General features: G+C 45.3%; 3 protein-coding genes across 3 annotated transcripts in view; all 3 read right to left on the reverse strand.

Moving 5' to 3' along the window:
• Positions 1 to 1,085: 1,085 nt before the first annotated feature.
• On the reverse strand, positions 1,086 to 3,670 carry LOC147051244 (small ubiquitin-related modifier 3-like). The gene is made up of 4 exons (XM_085920835.1): positions 3,506 to 3,670; positions 2,923 to 3,051; positions 2,774 to 2,845; positions 1,086 to 2,422 (listed from the first exon to the last, which is right to left on the reverse strand). Exons 1-4 carry the CDS (start codon positions 3,524 to 3,526, stop codon positions 2,357 to 2,359), a joined length of 288 nt encoding a protein of 95 aa, XP_085776961.1. The 5' UTR covers positions 3,527 to 3,670; the 3' UTR covers positions 1,086 to 2,356.
• Positions 3,671 to 3,878: 208 nt separating this feature from the next.
• LOC147051245 (pituitary tumor-transforming gene 1 protein-interacting protein-like) lies at positions 3,879 to 7,034 on the reverse strand. The gene is made up of 7 exons (XM_085920144.1): positions 6,846 to 7,034; positions 6,006 to 6,061; positions 5,815 to 5,923; positions 5,507 to 5,621; positions 5,044 to 5,109; positions 4,912 to 4,958; positions 3,879 to 4,490 (listed from the first exon to the last, which is right to left on the reverse strand). Exons 1-7 carry the CDS (start codon positions 6,931 to 6,933, stop codon positions 4,444 to 4,446), a joined length of 528 nt encoding a protein of 175 aa, XP_085776270.1. The 5' UTR covers positions 6,934 to 7,034; the 3' UTR covers positions 3,879 to 4,443.
• A 299-nt stretch (positions 7,035 to 7,333) lies between these two features.
• Positions 7,334 to 18,265, reverse strand: part of myo10l3 (myosin X, like 3) — a 31,462-nt gene continuing 20,530 nt past the window's right edge. Inside the window, exons 21-40 of the mRNA XM_085920143.1 lie at positions 17,824 to 17,930; positions 16,015 to 16,374; positions 15,855 to 15,888; positions 14,118 to 14,873; positions 13,747 to 13,870; positions 13,206 to 13,449; positions 13,021 to 13,116; positions 12,619 to 12,712; positions 12,397 to 12,452; positions 11,902 to 12,044; positions 11,647 to 11,841; positions 11,410 to 11,567; positions 11,021 to 11,144; positions 10,656 to 10,953; positions 10,280 to 10,487; positions 10,050 to 10,186; positions 9,861 to 9,984; positions 8,945 to 9,400; positions 8,639 to 8,830; positions 7,334 to 8,553 (exon numbers count right to left, since the gene is read on the reverse strand). Coding sequence (XP_085776269.1) covers positions 8,449 to 8,553; positions 8,639 to 8,830; positions 8,945 to 9,400; positions 9,861 to 9,984; positions 10,050 to 10,186; positions 10,280 to 10,487; positions 10,656 to 10,953; positions 11,021 to 11,144; positions 11,410 to 11,567; positions 11,647 to 11,841; positions 11,902 to 12,044; positions 12,397 to 12,452; positions 12,619 to 12,712; positions 13,021 to 13,116; positions 13,206 to 13,449; positions 13,747 to 13,870; positions 14,118 to 14,873; positions 15,855 to 15,888; positions 16,015 to 16,374; positions 17,824 to 17,930 — 4,011 coding nt within the window. The 3' untranslated portion in view covers positions 7,334 to 8,448. The remainder of the gene's footprint in view (positions 8,554 to 8,638; positions 8,831 to 8,944; positions 9,401 to 9,860; positions 9,985 to 10,049; positions 10,187 to 10,279; positions 10,488 to 10,655; positions 10,954 to 11,020; positions 11,145 to 11,409; positions 11,568 to 11,646; positions 11,842 to 11,901; positions 12,045 to 12,396; positions 12,453 to 12,618; positions 12,713 to 13,020; positions 13,117 to 13,205; positions 13,450 to 13,746; positions 13,871 to 14,117; positions 14,874 to 15,854; positions 15,889 to 16,014; positions 16,375 to 17,823; positions 17,931 to 18,265) is intronic.

The raw sequence follows: 18,265 nt of genomic DNA on the forward strand, positions 1-18,265 counted from the left end.
GAAATGTGGTGGGGCACCACCTGACCTGTCTCTGACGCAGAAGAAAGAAGCCCCTTAAAGTCAACATCTGTATGTAGGCTGCTTAAAATGTTTGAAGCAACTGAGCAGCTGTTGTATCTAATTTAATAGCTTAAACCAATAAACAGAAAGCACATTAAATACCTCAAGGTGTATTTAAGCTGTTTACGAGCGTTTGGACTGATTTTTTTGAAGCCCCACACAGTATTGTGTTTCGTGACAATACAGGAGACAACATTTGACAAAACAGTGCACTTTCTGATACGAGAAAAAAGTTGTACTTTTTTTCTCTTCAGAAATCAGCAGTAGAACATAAATTGGTTTCACTAGTAAGACCTGTTTCTGATCAAAAAGGAGAGAACATTACATTTTGGTATAAAAGAAATGTAGATGGCAAAATAATATTTTGTATTGGTTAGAATTAAAAATGTGTCACCTATGGCGGGAAAAGTTTACATTCCAGATGTTCCCTGGGATCTATTCCATGCTTGTTCCTTAGAGGGAGTTTTCCCTTGCTGATGGTTTTACCAGCTAACATGTAAAGGTGCCTAACGTCTGTTGTGAATTGGGGCTGTGCAAATCAAATTAAATCCACTTGAGTGATCCAAATGACAAAACAGGTTATGTATCTACATACAAACAATTCAGATTGAATTTATGACTGGAGCTCAAACAGTATCGCCGATACATCTGCGGACTGGGTGGGGACCATCAACACGGCGAGGGTGACATCAGCATTGGGAGCTGTGGAGACAAGGGGAGCGACGCGCACACACACACACTGCATCTATTCAGGCAGCTGGAGTGCGTCACGTGCGAGGTTAGCTGGATGCGACTGACCTCATCGCATCACTACGTGCTGCATATTAACTCGATTTGCTGGACTCGAGGTGGAGGGCAGACCACCGCCCTGCCCCCTCGCGCAGTTTTTCATCCATCATGGTAAAAATCACAATGTTTGCTCATTAGCCTCACTTGAAAATATTAAGTAACCGCCTATATATGATCTAACCGTAACAGACAAATGACAAATTGAGTGGACGAGTATGGAATGTGAATATTGAACGGAATGACCTTTTTGTTTCGTTTGAAATGCTCGGACATGTTTTCAATGAGCCATCTGTTGCAGTGAATAATGCACAAACTGTGTGCTGTCAGCGCAACGTCACATGACATAAAGGTACAGTGAATGAGCCGCAAAAGAAGCCACAAATGTCTTTTTGTTCAAGATACAACACGGCCAACATGGGGAAAATGTGAGGCATGTGTTTAAAAATCGGGAGTGAAAGTCTATTTTACGTCGTCGAGTTTCCTAACAATGGTTGTCGTATCATATTAATAATACACTGCAATCACAAAACATTTGTCATATTGGGCTGAATATTCCAGGATGAACCTCCAATACATTTCCACCTTTACAGGTCAACGTTATTTTAAACGTTTGAATGGCCTACAAAATTCTGTTTCAAGAAGTTTTGCATAACTTTGCGTTCTATAAGCAAGCTGAAGGGGAAAATGTACAATTGATCCACGAGTGACTTTCTTGAGGGACTTTGAGTGGATCTGCTCAAAGGATTATTATAGTTGGAGAACACTGCCCCCTAGCGTACCGTATGTAATACATTTTATTCAAGTTAAACAACACTGACCCCTAGTGTATGTAATATATATTGCACGGGAGGTTACAAACGCGTTTTCTCTCAACCAATTGGTTCTTACGGATGACTGCCCCCCCCCCCCCCCAAATAATTTGGGTCCGCGGAAACCTAAGGTGTAAATGATGCAACAGTTTACATTTGACAAACCCAAACTTTATAAAAACAAGACTTTATTTAGCATTTGTAGATTTTGGGGGTTTTTTTTGGGTCCAGTTCCATGACTGACCGTATTTTTGATCATCTGTCTCAATCTGCTTGGTTCATACGCATCTTTCTCTGCAAACATGGGTACAAATTACTGCAAATACAGCTACCTCAAACAGACATGGCTGTGATGAATTTTGGAGATTTGTTTTTGCTCCAGAGACTTCCAAAATACTTGAGCTTGGAATATCCCGACAAATATGATTTTGGCATTTGGTTCTCGTGAATGTTGAGACAGAAGCATGCCTACCCTTGGACACTCACACACGGTCAGTCTTCATGTGAAACCGCTTAACGTCGTTCCAATTCACAGCACTGTAAAAACCGCTTGTGGTGAAAAGCCTGGCAGCGAAATGGGGGGGGATAAAAACAGTTTTAAAAAGAAAAAAAAAAAGAAAAAGGGGAAACAATAAGTTTGAACAATTACAACATGAAAAACAACGGTGTGGACGCAATCCCCGAAGGAGTGTCTCCACTTAAGAAAAATCTCCTCCCGTCTGTTGTTGGAACACGTCGATAGTGTCTTCGTCCTCCATTTCCAACTGGACGAAACAAACGCAACATGTCAGTCAGGGAACTTCATCGGAGCAGCCCCCTACGCATTAACGACACGAGTGTTGTGCTTTTGGCCTGATGTCATAAGTACAGAAAAGTTCTACAACCTTCCTGATAATAAGTGTAGTGATGCACATACTGTGATAGTTGTCCTCTGTCCTAGTTGAGCGGTCGAATATAAACAAAACAATATGAACTAAACCGAACCCTTGAAAATGTCAACACTGGAATAGATTTCTAGAAAAAGTAAATCCACGATGGGGAAAAAATAAAAATGGATGTCATGATCAGTTATAACGAATAAAAAAAGTAGTACTGAGTAACTGTGTGAAACCAACCTGTGAAGGTGTGTCCTGGTCATTTATCGGTTGCCCGTCAAACCTAAATCGTATCTGACGAAGCGACAGTCCCTGGGCATACACAGAAACCACTTGAGGATGAGAACTGAATTTGGTCTAAATGACTAAGTAGCACGAATGGCACGTACCTGCCGTTCACAGTACGCCCTCATGAGTTTGTTGAGAGCAGTGTGCCTCTTGATTTTGAACTGTACCACTGAACCATCCTGACCGGCCACTTTTAAGTTAATGTGGTCGTTCTCCGTCTTCACTCCTTCCTGCAAACACAAAAGTCATTAGTTAGAAAGATTAAAACCAAAGATAGCGCGTCTGTCCGTCTTAGAAGCCGCTCATGCTAGCCAGCGGTTAGCACGTCGAGTTAGCCAGTTTGGAAGTGGCGCAGAAAGCTACAATGGCGCAAACCAAAGGAGCGGACAACCACGTTTAGCTGGTGCAAATACGCCTGGAGGACGGATAGTTTCCGCATAGAGTCTCTTATCCGTGGTCTATATTACTTTAGAATGTGTCAAATATGGCCTATTTATTCGATAAATTGTCTTAAATGCGCCAACCTTTGTTTTAGCGCCCGCTCCCTCTCTTGCCCGCTCAAATGCGCCATCCGGACCCAGCCGTGGAAGTGACGCTAGCTTAGCATTAGCTTCCATCCTAACCCAATTAGTGTGCTGTTAACTTAGCATTCGCCGGTTCCCAACGGACGGGTGGGGTGCTCACCTTTGGCTTTTCGTCCGACATTCTTGGCCGTTTGAAGCGGTAGGAGGGCGCGACTCAAAGTGGACCGACTGCTACTTCAGCCGCGCCGAGGAGTCCGCAGTCCGTCCAGTCTGCGTCTTCTTCAGGTTTCGTGTGCGGCAGGCGCGCGCACCGAAATTTAAACTGTAATTCGATCACTGAGTGTCACGTGATGCGATCCGCTGGGCGGGCCTTCGGTCGCGGGAGCGCGCAGCGGTGATTTGCGCGTGTCCGTGACTAGGTGGCGCGCGTGCACGAGAGAAGCAGGTTGAATGAATTACGGCTGGACTTAGAAAAAAGAATATGGGTGTTGAAACTTTTGGTCTGGTGGCATATACAATAGAAAAGTCAAAAATGAAGTGGTGGAACAGAAAACATTTCTTGTTTATTATAAGTTGCCAGCTCATGAAATGTAGCATGTAAAAAAAAATGCAACATAAATTTGACATTTTATTCTCACAAAGTAAAACGACACGGGCTGTAAACAAACGGACGTGTGGAACATTATGCAGCATTTCAATCACGCTCTTCAAATAATGACACATTTATCAAACACGTAGTTACAACTCGGCAGCCACACATCCAGTATAAACATGAGCAATGTGAAAATACTGTCATTTAAAAGTTGCATTTTATTGCCGGAGTGTTAAACATAGAAAATAGTGCAATGGTCAAAATAACCAAGAAAGACCAAAACCAAATGGTAAGAACTTTGTATCAACTTTGGGAACTGATTCTTTTTTGGGTGGGGGTAGTAATACAATCAAAGTAAAAGATCACAGTTAAACATAACTTATCCATCCATGTTAAATTGGAGCGTACGCTCTTAAGTTGTGCTCTGCCGCTTGAGGAGATGCCTCACTTCAAATAAGACACCTGCTCTTCTGCAGTAGAGTCATTCAAGTGAGGAAGTAAGGCACTTACTTCTTCTCATCCATCCGAGAGTAGGGATTGTCCTTTGTAAGACCTGCAAAAAAAAAAAAAAAACACCATAAGAACACACCAACTTAATGAGCAGAAGTATCAGGGAATTTCTTTTCACTTTGGGCCTGCTGAATTATCCTCAAATTGTGTTTTGATTTTACAACACAAGAGGGCGCTAAAGGCTAGTTTAATGCTGTACAGTTCAAATTGGATATTTACATGTTTTTGAATAAACTGTATTTATACAATTGAATACGTTATTTGTATCTTCTCATAAAAAATACATGATTTTAAAGTTGTGATATTTTATACAAAAAAGCACACACAAAATATTAAAGGTTGCATATGTCGGAACTATTTTAAATATTTTTGAATTAATGGTCCACGCTTTAACCTTTAAAAGGAGTCAATAGCCTCTAAGCCATAAACACTGCTGATGTACAGAAGAAATAAATAAGTCTGACCATATTTGTGTCGGATTTTGTCATGCCTCAGCTGCATTTCCATCCTCCTGTGATGAAATAAACACATAAGTGACAAAACAAACCTTACCCGAGCGCTCGTGTATGTTCTTAGTCGAATGGACATTTATTTACCTTTCTTTCTGACGAGCATTCCTCGCACGGGTTTGTTGCTCTGCCCTTAAATTGTCGTCATCATCACTATGAAAAAGATTGAAAAAGTCTATTTTGGTGTTTTTAATGGAATGTCTCAAATCTGACCAGCCCACAGTTCATAGTTTCAATGGAAACATGTTTAACAATAAGGGAGAAAACACTTTACAGCACTTCATAAAAACATATTAAAGTAACATCGATAAAAAGAGAATTAAACACCTTGTGAATCATGATTTTATGCTTCCGTGCCTATTGACATTGTTCTTCTGTTCTGAAGAATGTCACCGGCCTATTTCTTCCTTTTTCTGAACCCGATAAAATGTTTGATAGCGTGTAGAACAGCAAGTAGATTGTAGCGGGGGGCCTTTGGAGACAGGCCGTATCAGCAGCCTTCACAAATAATGAGCCATTGTGTTCCCCCCCCCGTGGTCACGTGACTCACCTGACCCGCTGACGGCGGCGGCGGCGGCAGCAGCAGCACATGCAGCAGACGAGCAAAGCCAGGAGCAAAAGGCCAGAGAGCGCGCCCAGCGTGATCAGCACCGTCTGGAAGTTGACTTTGGGCCAAATACACACAAAACCGTTTCACATTCAAAGCGACAAGTCTCTCGAATCCAATAAAATCAGTTTTCGCTCAAATTAACTAGAACAAAAACAAAGAGGAAAATCTGGTCTATAGCTGCGGTTATCTTTTTACACTTAACAAAACTGGCTCGGCCTGTTTCCGAAATATTCCTTACTGTGGCTTACCCCAGCATACGCTCCATCTCGCGTCACTCAGGGGACACACGCTTGTCGGAGGCAAGATTTTCTTCAGCGGGTAGTCCAGGCACTGCTGCTTGGGCTCGCACCACAAACACTGCAGCACATACAGGAAATGCATTTTCAACACGTTTGCAATTACATCTGGATGAAAACCAGTACGTGGAGTTTGCACTTACCTTGGTATCCTGCAGACATTCTGCACAGCTGCTGTTGGACTTGGAGGCACAAGGCACTACAACGGACACAATGCAATCTCAATAAAACACACTCAAGCATTCAGAGCATGTCAGATTAGCTGCAAATAAACTTCACGTGTTCTATTGGGCTTTTCTGAGACTTTTTTTGTGCGTGCTTTTCAACAGAATCCTGGAGGTTTTGTCCAAAGTGGTTATTTCGCTCTCCTCCTTGACTTTATGATGCAATATGAGCACTCCCACTGATGGGCTTTTTTTCCTTTGTTAACTGGAGAATACGTCGTTGGGCTTTAATGTACTCACCATTTTAGCTCAATATTGACCTTATTTAAAACGTCAAATTTCAGTTTTACTTTCTCTCAAAGACAAAAATGACTTCCAATCGGGTGAGGGAATTAAACTAAGCGTTAAGTTTTTGCCCTGCGGGCTTTTTTAAAAAAAAATTATAAATACTGTGTACAAGAGGGTCATATGATTTACGGAGTCATGGTGGGGGGGATAAACGGGGTAGGGTTGAAAACTTGTTTAACACATTATTATGTGGGTTGTCAAACAAAATTTACAATAGTATTAATTACATTATTGGAGAAACAAGGCTTAACTAGTTTTACGTGGTTTAAAACTAATCTGTGATCTTAAGTGTAACACATTCAACAGAGAAAGTAGCCGAATTTATGATGAATATATTAAAACAAAAAAACTGAATTCTCATGACCTCGATTTTTTAGCAAATCAAGCTAACAGACGAAAACACTGATGTCATGTGACCCAGAAAAAGAGCAACAACAAAAGTTGAAAAAGTCAGCAAAACTGAAAACTCACCAGGAGGAGGAGAAGTAGTCGATATTTGCCCAAGGGTAGCGACGAAGCCGGACAAAAGAAAAAGAAAAACGCCGAAGGAGGCCCGCATCGTGTGGACTAGAGAGGAATGAATTGTGAAATGCTCAAGAAAATAAAGCGCTTAACTGTTGCCACTGTTTTCAACGGAAGGTGGATGACGTCACTGTTTTGGGGTGCGTCATCAATGAGCTGCGAAGCTATGCGTCATCATTAGGCGTTAACTAAAAAGCTTTTAAAAAACTTTGAATTTTAATCGTAAGTTTCAATGTCTCCGGTTTTCTTTTTTTGGGAACTGGCAATTTTTGCATGGGAAATATATAGTGTGGATTTGTTTACTTCCACTTTCATTTTTTTTAAGTTCAAACATTGACTTGTAAATTCCTCATCATAAATAATAAATATTTCTAAATATCCATGAGTGAGATTTTGACGTATTGGAAGCACAAAGTGACAAAATGGAGACAACAATAAAACGCACATTGAAACTCCTTGAAATACAATAATTTATTAAAGCATCTTTAAATTTGTTTGATACAAAACATTTTTTTCCACCGATTTTATTTGTTTGTTTCTATTGGAAAACTGAAAGGTGAAGACAAGAGTCGTCATCATCAATGGCAACATCCATCAAGAGTCTGGCGTGGCCGCCGGCAGCCGACCAGATCTAAGCAACTACGACAAAGCATGTGAGCTGATACTAAGGTCAGTCTATAATATTGGGATTATCAACATCATTAGGAACATGGGCATGTCAGATGTGAGCTGGCGAATATGGAGGGTAACACACATCGGCGAGTTTTTAATATTGGGCAATTTGCTTAAGTCCAAGGCACACAATAACAGCTTATGTATGCATTTCCTGCCAATGCCCGAATGCATTCCCATCGTACTGGCGAAACTGCAGCTAAGATGATTCATTCTCGAGACCATCCGTACTGCAAATAAATAAATACCCCAACCCTCGACGTGGCCTTAAAAAACACACAGTAAAAACACGCACGTACACACTGAAGCTACTGTTCTAGGCTACTTCTGCTATTGGTGTCTTGGCAAAAAGTGCTGTGGTCATCTCAATCATCGCTTTGCCGCGTTTGCTTTTTTTTTTTTTCCATACGCGGGAACGAAGGTAAAGGCCACGGCTGAGCGATAAGTCAAGTGATTAGTCCGAAATAGCTCTCAGTAAGGCAAGCTGTCCGATTTACATTCGCACATGCACCTGAGCGGGAATCTCCATTTTGGGGAGAACATTCATTAAAGGGGGGGAAAGGAAAAAAAAAATGTGTTTCCTCATATAGTGGCCAGAAGATAAATTGTGAATCTTATAAAAGTATTGCTTTGGCGCTATCTCGTGGCAATTCTAAGCCTGACAGTAGGGGTCACTATTTGAGGAAATAGTAAATGATAAAAACATAATTCAATTTGATCTGAAATGATGTGAAAAGGGACCAGTGTACATATTCCAAGCGACATTCAAAGCTTCAAATGGTGCAATCTTTTTTTTTTTTTTTCCACATCACTCGTCTCTATTTTTGCGCTAATTTGTTCCTCTTGTGGTATCTCCGACATTTTCTCCTTGACCCATCAATCATCTGATCCAGTTGCTGCCGTAGCTCGACACCGACTTAACGCTGCATCGTTTCTTCACGATCATGTTGATGTAGGCTTTCATGATCTTTGTGATCTCACCGACCTGGAAATGCATTTTTGTAGATCCATCAGAGATATTTACTGCGAGCCATCGAGTTGGTATTGTTAAAGGCGGTAGTCGCGAGTACCTGTGGCGTTTCAAAGAACATTTCCCTCTCGTCCACGGTGATCTTGTACGTGCAGGCTTGCGGAGCTCCGAAGAATACGATGTGCTCGTAAGGGAAGGTCTCCAGAGGTTTGGGCTCTCCTCGCTTGTACACCGACACATTTTCAGCACTCACGCTCAACCAAAGATCGTGCGGGAAGCCTCCCTCTTTGCACTGCACGTGCGCAAATGTGTACGCATTAGATGCGACCACCAGGGGGCAGTATATTACAGTCATGTACAAACACACATGGAAGAGTTTTGCAACGACTGGAAATAACGTATTTACCTCCACATCAAAGAGCGTGGATCCGTATCCGGTCCACTCTTTGATGATGGTCATGTACTTGAGCATGGCCTGGTGCTGGAGCAGACCTTGCAGACGGCACCACTTCTCCATGATGCTGGCCCTGGTGGCCGACATCTCCTCCTTGATCCACATCTCCAACATCTGCTCCTCCTCCATGCGTTGTTTCTTCAGGGAGCCCGTCTTCAAGCCTCGCCGCAGGGTCCCGTCCAGGAAACTGGTCCTGCGCCGCTCTAGAGTCTGAGCCGACCCCGAGCCCGCGCTCACCTTGGTGTACTGCAAGATGCGAGCGCGCAAGCGGCCGACGGGGTAGACGCTCTCCAGGTTCCACGCCGCCCGGGTTTTGTCGCCGTGGAGGAACTGTAGGCGAAGAGCAGCCAGATGCTGCAGAGTCTCCTCACGGGCCGGGAAGTGTCCTCTGGTTAAGCTCTCGTGGGCCTGAAGGGACACGAATGGATTTGGCACGTCAGCACCAAGTCACTCAACAAGTTCAAGTCAAGGCCCAGAGGCCAATTTTGTCAAACGACAAAACCCGACTCAAAGAAAATTAGGATGTATAAAATGTCAATCAAAACAACACAAGGATTTGAAAATTCCTTTCGATTCAACTGTTGCTCTTATTTGGCCCACGCGTTTTCAATGGGCGACAGGTCTGACAGGCCAAGCTCGTACTTTCACACTTTTACAAGGTAGCCTTGTTCTAACATGTCTTGCACAGACATCCCCCCAAAAAAAAAAAAAAAAAAAAAACCTGGTTGGCTGGCAGGATATATTGCTCCAAAACCTGCGTGTACCTTTTAGCATTAATCATCCACGATGTAATTCTTCGGCCCTCCAATGTTTATGGATTGGCCGTTACAGCAGAACTTCAAGACGATTTCAGAAAGTGGAAACTGACCTGCTCAAACATGAAGGCAAACTCCACCCCCTCCTTTGGCATGCTCTCCACATCCAGGAAGCAATAGAGTTTGAAGTAGAGCTTCCAATGGCCTTCATCCTCAGCTTCTTCACTGCCAGCCAGTCTAGTGGCAGTAAATGTTGTTAATGGCCAAAATATGAATCATCTTCAACATGGCGGGCGTCTCACCTTTCAAATTTAGCCAGCACGTCGGCCACCAGGACTCGACTTTCCACGGCTCGGTCAATACTGTTGTTATGTTCAAAGAGAGCAAACATGTTCCTGCTGTCCTCCATGGCCAGACCTCTGATCAGCTTCTCCACCACCTTACACCAAAAAAAAAAAAAAAAAGCCGCAAAAGTCCCATCAAGCATCAGAAAGCTCGCCGAGTTCAAGATGAAAAGATCTCCTGGCCGTACCTCTCCGGCAGTGGTGTGCGAGTTAATGGAGATCTTGCAGGAGCCTCCTCCGTGACAGTAGACCGTGGTGGTCATTTCCTGCCGAGTCAGCAGGGCGATAATTTCCTCTTGGGAAGGAACAAACTCTCTGCTCTTGGTTCTCTTCAGAGACTCGCTGATGAAATGTGCAAACATTTCGATCTCGGTCCCTGGGAAGAGTTCTTTTATCCTACGCACGCAGGAAGAAGCATACAAGAACATCTGAAATGAATTTGGGGTGAAGCAGAAGTACACAGGCAAAAAAAAAATTCTAAAAAATGGCATTCAACAAGGGTGTGGAGACTTTTTATAACCACTGTCAATACACAATTTGGATTTTTTTGTCTTTGCGTCGCACCGTTTGAGATGAAACTTGAGGTAGCGCAGGATGCCGCGGCTGGGCAAGAAGGTGCAGCTCATGCAGGTGAGGAGATGCCAGTGGGCGCGGTTGGAGGGGCTATTGGGGTGCGCTACGTGATTGGTCTGTTTGATCAGCTGACAGTAGACCTCGTCCCTCAGCGACCTCAAATCCTGGCACGTCTGCAGGATCCCCTGGACGATGGGCACGGGGTCCGACACGGCCTCCATCTCTTGCAGCGAGTTAAAAATCTTCACCGCTTCGTCTTGCAAGCTGGTGTAACCTTTCTCCTTTTGCACTGGAAACGCCAGGAGGAGATTTTTGAGTGGTTGATCGACAACCAACCCGACATCTTCTCAACTCACGGTGGACGCTGACATCTCCGTAAGGCAGCGGCAGGAGCGGCGAGTGCAAAGGATGCTGGGTGTATCTCAGGATGGGGTTCCTCCAGTACGTCTGTTCCACCGCCTCCACATTCAAACTGCTCTCCTGAGAAACAACAAAAGAGAGGCTCGGTGTTTCCATGGGGTCAAACTCGAGGGGGGGGGGGGGGGGGCGTGCACACGTCACCGCAAGGCGTTTAAAGAGACAGCGGAAAACACTCCGGGTTTACACGACACGCACAACGAGTACCTCACTTTACTACACACTGCGTCCCTGCCAGAGACTCGCAGGACTGCAAAGAGTTGTTTCACCCATATTAATCTTGCGCAATTTGTGTGGGCGGAGCTTTTCCAGGCACGTGGTTGCCTACCTTGATATCCCTAATGAGCTGCTGCGTGGGCGTTTCGATGGGAACTTTGCTATCGATGGCGGCTTGGATGGCGTTTGTCCACCGCATGGCTTCGTTCAGCATTTTGGTGTACAGGCGGTACGAGTGTTTGCGTCCGTGGATGATGACGTTCCAATAACCTGAGACGGCAATCGACACGACCGAGATCATCTGTACGGCATCTTGGAAGAACGTTTTCATTTGGAAATTTTCCCTCACCCGTGTCCTTGAAGACCTTTTCGTCCGGCTGGACCACAGAACACAGACTGTTGAGGACCAGCGTGCCCAATTTTGAGGCGCTACGCTCGGATGATTTGTAGTAGTCCAGCGAGTTGGTGGTGAGGACGAACCAACGCTTCTTCAGTTTCAGAGAGGTGCTCTTCACTCCTGACTTCATCTCTTTATGTAGCCAACCTAAGGGAAGAAATGATTCTTATTTCTATCATACACAGTCACACCCAGTGTGTGTCTTACCCCTGACTATAAAGTCCTGTCCGTCCCCTTTGGAGTCTCCCTTGGATTTCTGCAGCAGGCCGATCCAGTGGTGCATCTCCTCGGGTGTGTCCGTGTTGCAGTGGATCACCCGGTTGGCGGTGATGATCACAAACGAGTTTGGTCTAAAAATGGCAACATGTCACTTTGAAGTTTTGATTCAATGATTTGTTTCCGTTGAAATGAACTGGCCGTTCGAGCACCCTCGAAAAAGAACCACAATTTATTAAAAAAAAACAACGGGCTCAATAAAGCATTTCCTCAAATGGAGAAAAACAAAAACTTTATTAAAGAAACAAAAGTGTGAATACATTATCATTATATTTGTGTGTATCATTATGTGTGGAAAATGATTCATAACGATTAAATAGTCAAGACTTTCCCCTCAGCGCTTCGTTCTTTCTTCATTTAAATATCTCATGTCTGAAGCCGCTCGATGAATAAATATTATAAACGGTGTGTAGTACACGGACTCACCTGTCGGGGTTATCGGACGCGCACACCGAATCAATCAAGCCCACATCAAGCGTGCCCTGGACAAACAAAAAGAAAGTGAAATTGAAGATCCAACACAAAAAAAAGTTCTTGTCCAGCAAAAGGTTAACTGCGATGAAAATGTTTTTTGGGGCTGAAGCTGGGGGGGCCCCAGTCAGGGGGGAGAGAGTGGCGGGTGGGGTCGAGGGTTCGTAGACCACTAACCACAGCATTCTTCGGGTTGGCCTGTTCGTGGTGCATCTCCATGAGCTGCTCCGGACTGGCGCTGTGGACTCGACTCAGCACGCTGAACCAACCGCTGGATGAGACCGCGGGGTGTTCCGCAAAAGAAAACACGACAGTTGATTGGAAAATGATATAGCATGATATTCCGTTGGCAACCACAAGGGGGGGGGATTTTATTTCCATACATTACTTGAACCGTGAGGTAAAAAGAGTGAAGCTGCATTTTTTTTTTCCCCCCTCCAACCTTTCTGAATCTATTCTCTCGACACCTTCGCAGCCAATGAATTGCTTTAGAGTAAAATTGAACTGCCAAACAGCTTGAAGCAAGCACGCTTTGTCTCTTATTTATGAATCCAGAATTTGTGACGTAATGCTCGATACCTGGCATCTTCGGGAGTTTCTGCGTAAATGTGATAAGTCCTCTCCTCAGTGACAACGTTGAGTGCATTTTCCTTCTCGTGATTGTCCACGATCTCCCTGGAGAGGAGCCACAGTTATGATAAAAAAACTAAATTGTGTCTCAAATGACAACGTTCAAGCTAAAAATAGTATTACGGAAGACTTACTTGGCCGTGCGCACGTCAATGGTCCCTTTGAGCTTCTCCTCGCTGTCGTTTTCGAAGTACATGAGTTTGGAGTCCCGCAAGACGAACCAGCGCATCTTCCAGTTTCGCCGCGACAGCGTGGACATTCCGCCACCTTTCTTGTAAAGCCAACCCGACTTGACCGAGTCCTGCTTGGCCCGGAACCACATGAATGTCTCGTCTTTGAGGACGCACCAGCGGCGACGCCACGGGATCATGAGGCCACCTGGGAATAGAGGAGAGAAATGTTTGGTAGCTCGCGATTGGCTAACGACCTCCCGTCAGCTTATTGAAGATCGGAACTCGATAAAAATTCTATATCTGTTGTAGTACCAAGACTGACCAATGAGAGGTGGCACAGTGCCGCAGGCCACTCAGACTGCCGTGAATGACGAAAAAAAAAAAAGAAACAGAAAAAGCTAGGCTAACTGTTAGCTAGCTATATGTTTTTTATTGTGGTCAAAAACACTGATAGTTTTCAAACATGAAAAGAAAATGAAAAGAATTTATTCACGCCACTGACTCTTCATGTAGAGGTAGCCGTGGAAGTAGGGAGGCCCGGCGCCATTCAGTAAATGCAGCCTGCCGTTGGAAACCTCCTCGTCCGTGTCCACGTAGCCGTCGTTGTCGTCGTCGCTGTCGATGAACTGAAACAAAAGGCGAAAGATGTTTTGGACTTTTTGGGCGTGTGCGCAAGAAAGTGTGAATGGATCTGCGCTCCTGCGAGTTCCCAAAATAACTTGTTTTTTCCACTCCTGCCGGGCACAAAAAAGCTCGCCTCCCTTTGACACGTTTTAATTTGACAGCAGGAGAAACTTAAGGTGTGTATCAGCAACTGACACAAAGCACAAAGGAAGAAATGTTTTACAGCAACGTTTTTTTGTGTGTTCTCACCGAGTCCGAGCTGCCTTTGTAGGAGTCCAGGCTGTTGTGGGTGCAGGAGGATTTGCGTAGCAACTCCTCATCCGTGATGTGGCCGTTGTTGATGCTGGCGCGTGAACTTCGCTGAGCTTCCTCAAACTCCTCCTGGTCGTAGTCGGACTCCGCGTCAGGCAGATTGGAACATGACGCCTCCTGGTTCAGGGGCGGCTCAGAGTGCGAATCCTTTTCGTTGGTGACCCCAGGAGGAGCAGAGCAAGGAATTTGGGAGTCTGGGATACGATTGAGTCCGTTGGAAGGGGAAGCCAAAGGAGGACTGACCAAGAATCCTTCTGAAAAAGCCGGCGGAGGGGGCAGACTTTGAAATACATCTTTGTCCAGCGGGACCTGAGCTGGCAGGGGCAAGTCCGGCAGAGGAACGCACTCGTCCTCGGCGTGGAAACCCTCGTCCACCTCCTCCTCGGCCAGAGGAGCGGTGGATTCCGTCGGGTCGTGGAGGTTCTCCTCGCTGGAGAGCGAGGGCTCCAACGCGCCAAAGTCCAAAAGCTCCAGGAACTCGGTAGCCACGCGGGAGGCCTCCTTCTCCAGTCGATAGATCTCTGCCTCCCGCATCTGACGGAGGTCCTCGTGGGAGAAGTCGCTCAGAAGAGACACGCCGTCCTCCTGCTGCCTTTGCAGCCGTTCGATTTCTCTCTCCAGCCGCAGGATCTCCTCCATCTGCCGGCTCTCCTCATCGCTGGTGTGGTTGTGGGACACGCTCTGAGACAGCGCCTAAAAAAAATATTACTCTTAACTTTTGTCAATTTTCGCACGTTTTTCATTAAATGCTACAACTCAGAATTTTTTAATTGTGGATAAAGAAATAATAATAAATGGCTCCCTCTAGTGGTATGAGAAAGAATTGCTCCTTCAGTACGGTTTAGTTGTATTTAACTTATAAGTTTAAACAACCAAGTGAAGACTGTGGAGCATAAACATGCTCGACTAGATGCGGTTGAAATGAAGAACTGACCGGGTAGAAAAAAATGGTACCTGGTAGTGCCACTGGAAAAGCATAACGACCAAGTAGAAAGTGGAGACGGAGCATTATGTAGACCACTCCTGTACTCCCACATATGCTTTTGAAATTCCAATTTCCCTTCTTATGAAGTACTAAACTGCCCAGATGATTAACATTCTGTCAGTGTTTCCCAACATTTATTGCGCCAAGGCACACATTTTACACGAGAAAAGCCTCATGGAACACCACCAAACAAAAATGTCATGAGAAGTACTGAACTAATGATGCTGTGTGGTGGCGGCAATAGAACATTTTTTTTTTCCGCTTGCCACCATATGTCGCCAGCAAGGAAGAGATGAAAACAGACTTTTTTTTTTTTTTAAATGGTCCTAAATAACTCCTAAACTCATTAAGTAAAATTGGATAATATCCTGTGGAAGAGTGGATGGGAATCATTGGTCTATGTGATTCATTATAAAATCCCGCAAGAAAATTTTTTTTTTTTGCTGGCTCACAGAAGCAGCCACATAAATCGGCAGAATTGCTCAGAAGGTCACGTAACAAGCTGCCATGGCTTCACGCTGCTTGGTAGAATTTATTTGGCGGCAAATAAATCAAGTGAGCCAGTTTGGATGAAATGATACTTATTTGTTTCAAGTAGTGATTTTTTTGTTGTTGATTTTTTTTACCACTGCACCATCTTTTGGACAAAACACAAGACAGCCACAAATGAGTGCGTTCAACATTCTTACCTTCTGGCAAGCACCATTCGGCAGCAGGGAGTTCCTGAGGACACCGTGAAAGAAATGAAGAAAAGTCAAACATCAGCTTGAAGCAAGCACCCTTCGCCTCTCATCTCATGGCTGTGGCTGTGAGTCAAGCGATGTCATACCATCAGAAAGATCCTTTTACCTTTTCACGTCCCCGTTTGCAGCCTCTTTCTCCTTCACGAGCCTCAGCTCCTCCTCGGCTTTCCTCTTCAGCTCCTCGTCCAGCAGCCTCCGTGTCTCTACCTCCTCCTTTCTCTTCTCCTCCTCCATCTTCCTCTTCTCTTCCTCCTCTAAGCACCTCCTCTCCTCTTCCTCCCGCCGCTTACGTTTCTCCTCCTCCTCCCGGAGCTGGCGACAGAGGGATCGGGCCAGCTGGCCGCGGTGGTGCTTCTGTAGAACCACGGATGCCGAGCGCAGGCGCAGGAAGCTGCGCCTCCAAAAGTGAGCGCGGTAGTTCTTCTGAATCGTGACGGCGCTGGCCAGGGCCCTCTTGTACTGCTTCCTGGATGGCAGGAAACATATTTTAAGACGTTAGCTTTGGTTTGCTCCATCAAGTGGTGAACCAACGTGGCGTGTCACCACACGCATACTTGTGACGTCGCGGGCCTCGCGCCTACCGGCATCCTGATTTTAAATCAACAAGTCTGCGTGTTTACAGTGTGACGAGCACGCGGTTGTGTGGGCCGTCGCGTTTGGACCTGTGACTAAGCCACCGCTGGCTGGCTGGTTGGCTAGCTGGCTCGCACGCGCATTGGACACGCATCCTAAACAAGTTGAGGCCCACACACAATGCGTTGACCCTTTCACCTCGAGCATGGCCCGCGTCCTCGCCGTAATCACGCCATTGGCCTGTGGCTCATCCCGAGACGGCGATACTGTTACATATAATAACACAAAGGCTGCACTTGTGGCTTCGGCGAACATTTCAGGACGCTCTGTCTTTCAGACAGCTCTGAAGGGAACGTTTTGGAAAAAAAAAAAAAAAGTAATGTGCCTCGTGTTGACATTTATGTCACATTGACAGAGTCGTTTTAGAAGTGGAAAGCACTCATTTAGGATCGGCTGTCAAACTCAAGGCCGCGTTTCTTTATAAGGGCACACTCGTGCAAATAAAGTGTCCTTGTCCTGGTTCTTGATAAATGGATTTGTTCTTTTTAGTTTGCCAAAGAAATCTGTGCTGAAATAGCAATTTTTCAACACTGTAAATAGTTCCAATAAAATAAAATAAAAATCTCATGAGGTCGACCAAAATAGCGCTGTAATTGCCTATAGATGCCACAAGATGGCGGCAAAGCAATATTTTGACATTAGATACGGTTTTCAGCAAATAGGCAAATTCATGATTGCAGAAATACAATTACGTATGTTCAATGTATGATTTATTGCGTGTACAAATGCCAACATTATGTCACAGTTGCACCTCAAATGGTTTTGGCTGGCTCAGCAAGTACCTGTGCCAGGTGAACGTTTTATTTTCTCCAATTAAATATGATTAAATCCATCAATGTGTCAATCACAAGTGAGCACTATTATCTTTGCAGAGGCAGGCATTTTTTAATTAAATTGCTGTGACATTCTAACTTAGCAGCGTGGCAACAGCCGATATGCTCGATTCTCCGTCGAGGTGAGACGATTCATTAACTCGTGAAAATAACGGTTAATTACAAAGCTATGGAGTAAATGCTGCAAGAGTTTGTTCAACTGCTAAATCTGCTGCCTTTGTCACGCAGAGGCTCTCGCATCCACATGATTGCGATTTATTAACCACGTGTAGACAAGTGCGACCATTGTAGCCATGATTCAATTAAAAGTCGAGCTCCAAACGTTTTTTTTTTTTTTTGGGATCATCCCAGTTACCAGCACAAACGTGCCTGAAGGCATGCATGTCCCCCCCCACCCCCACCTCGGATTTTTGCACACACTTCACCAAACAAGTGTCACTGCCACTCACCTTGCCACATAACTGAGGATGTGGGCGCGGATCACCATGCCAGCCTTGTGCCGCACCTCCTCCCTCTCCTTCTCCAGCCTTTGCTCCAGGGCCTCCTTCAGGAACACCTGCGGGAACGAGCAAAACCGTGGATGGGGGTGGGGCTGAGGGGGCTTTAGTTCCGTTTTATCTCCTCCCCCCCCACAGTCTAAAAGCTGCAGCCGAGTTTCAGAAGGCTCCTGGCCGCTTTGCTCCCTCCACAGCTCGGGGCAAAAGTGGCACTGCGGAGCTTCTGCTTGTGACGCCGCTCTCGTTGCTGCACGGCCTCATTGTGCGCACTACTTCCTGAGCATTTCCCTGCGACTGGCGTGCGCAGGCGGCGAGGGAAGGGAGGGATGGAGAGATGGAAGGAGGGAGAGAGAGAGAGAGGGAGGGAGGGATGGTGGCGGGTGTCCAGAAAAAG

Source organism: Syngnathus leptorhynchus, chromosome 9 (genome assembly GCF_054491065.1).
Source record: "Syngnathus leptorhynchus isolate UIUO chromosome 9, UIUO_Slep, whole genome shotgun sequence".
Lineage (NCBI taxonomy): Eukaryota > Metazoa > Chordata > Actinopteri > Syngnathiformes > Syngnathidae > Syngnathus > Syngnathus leptorhynchus.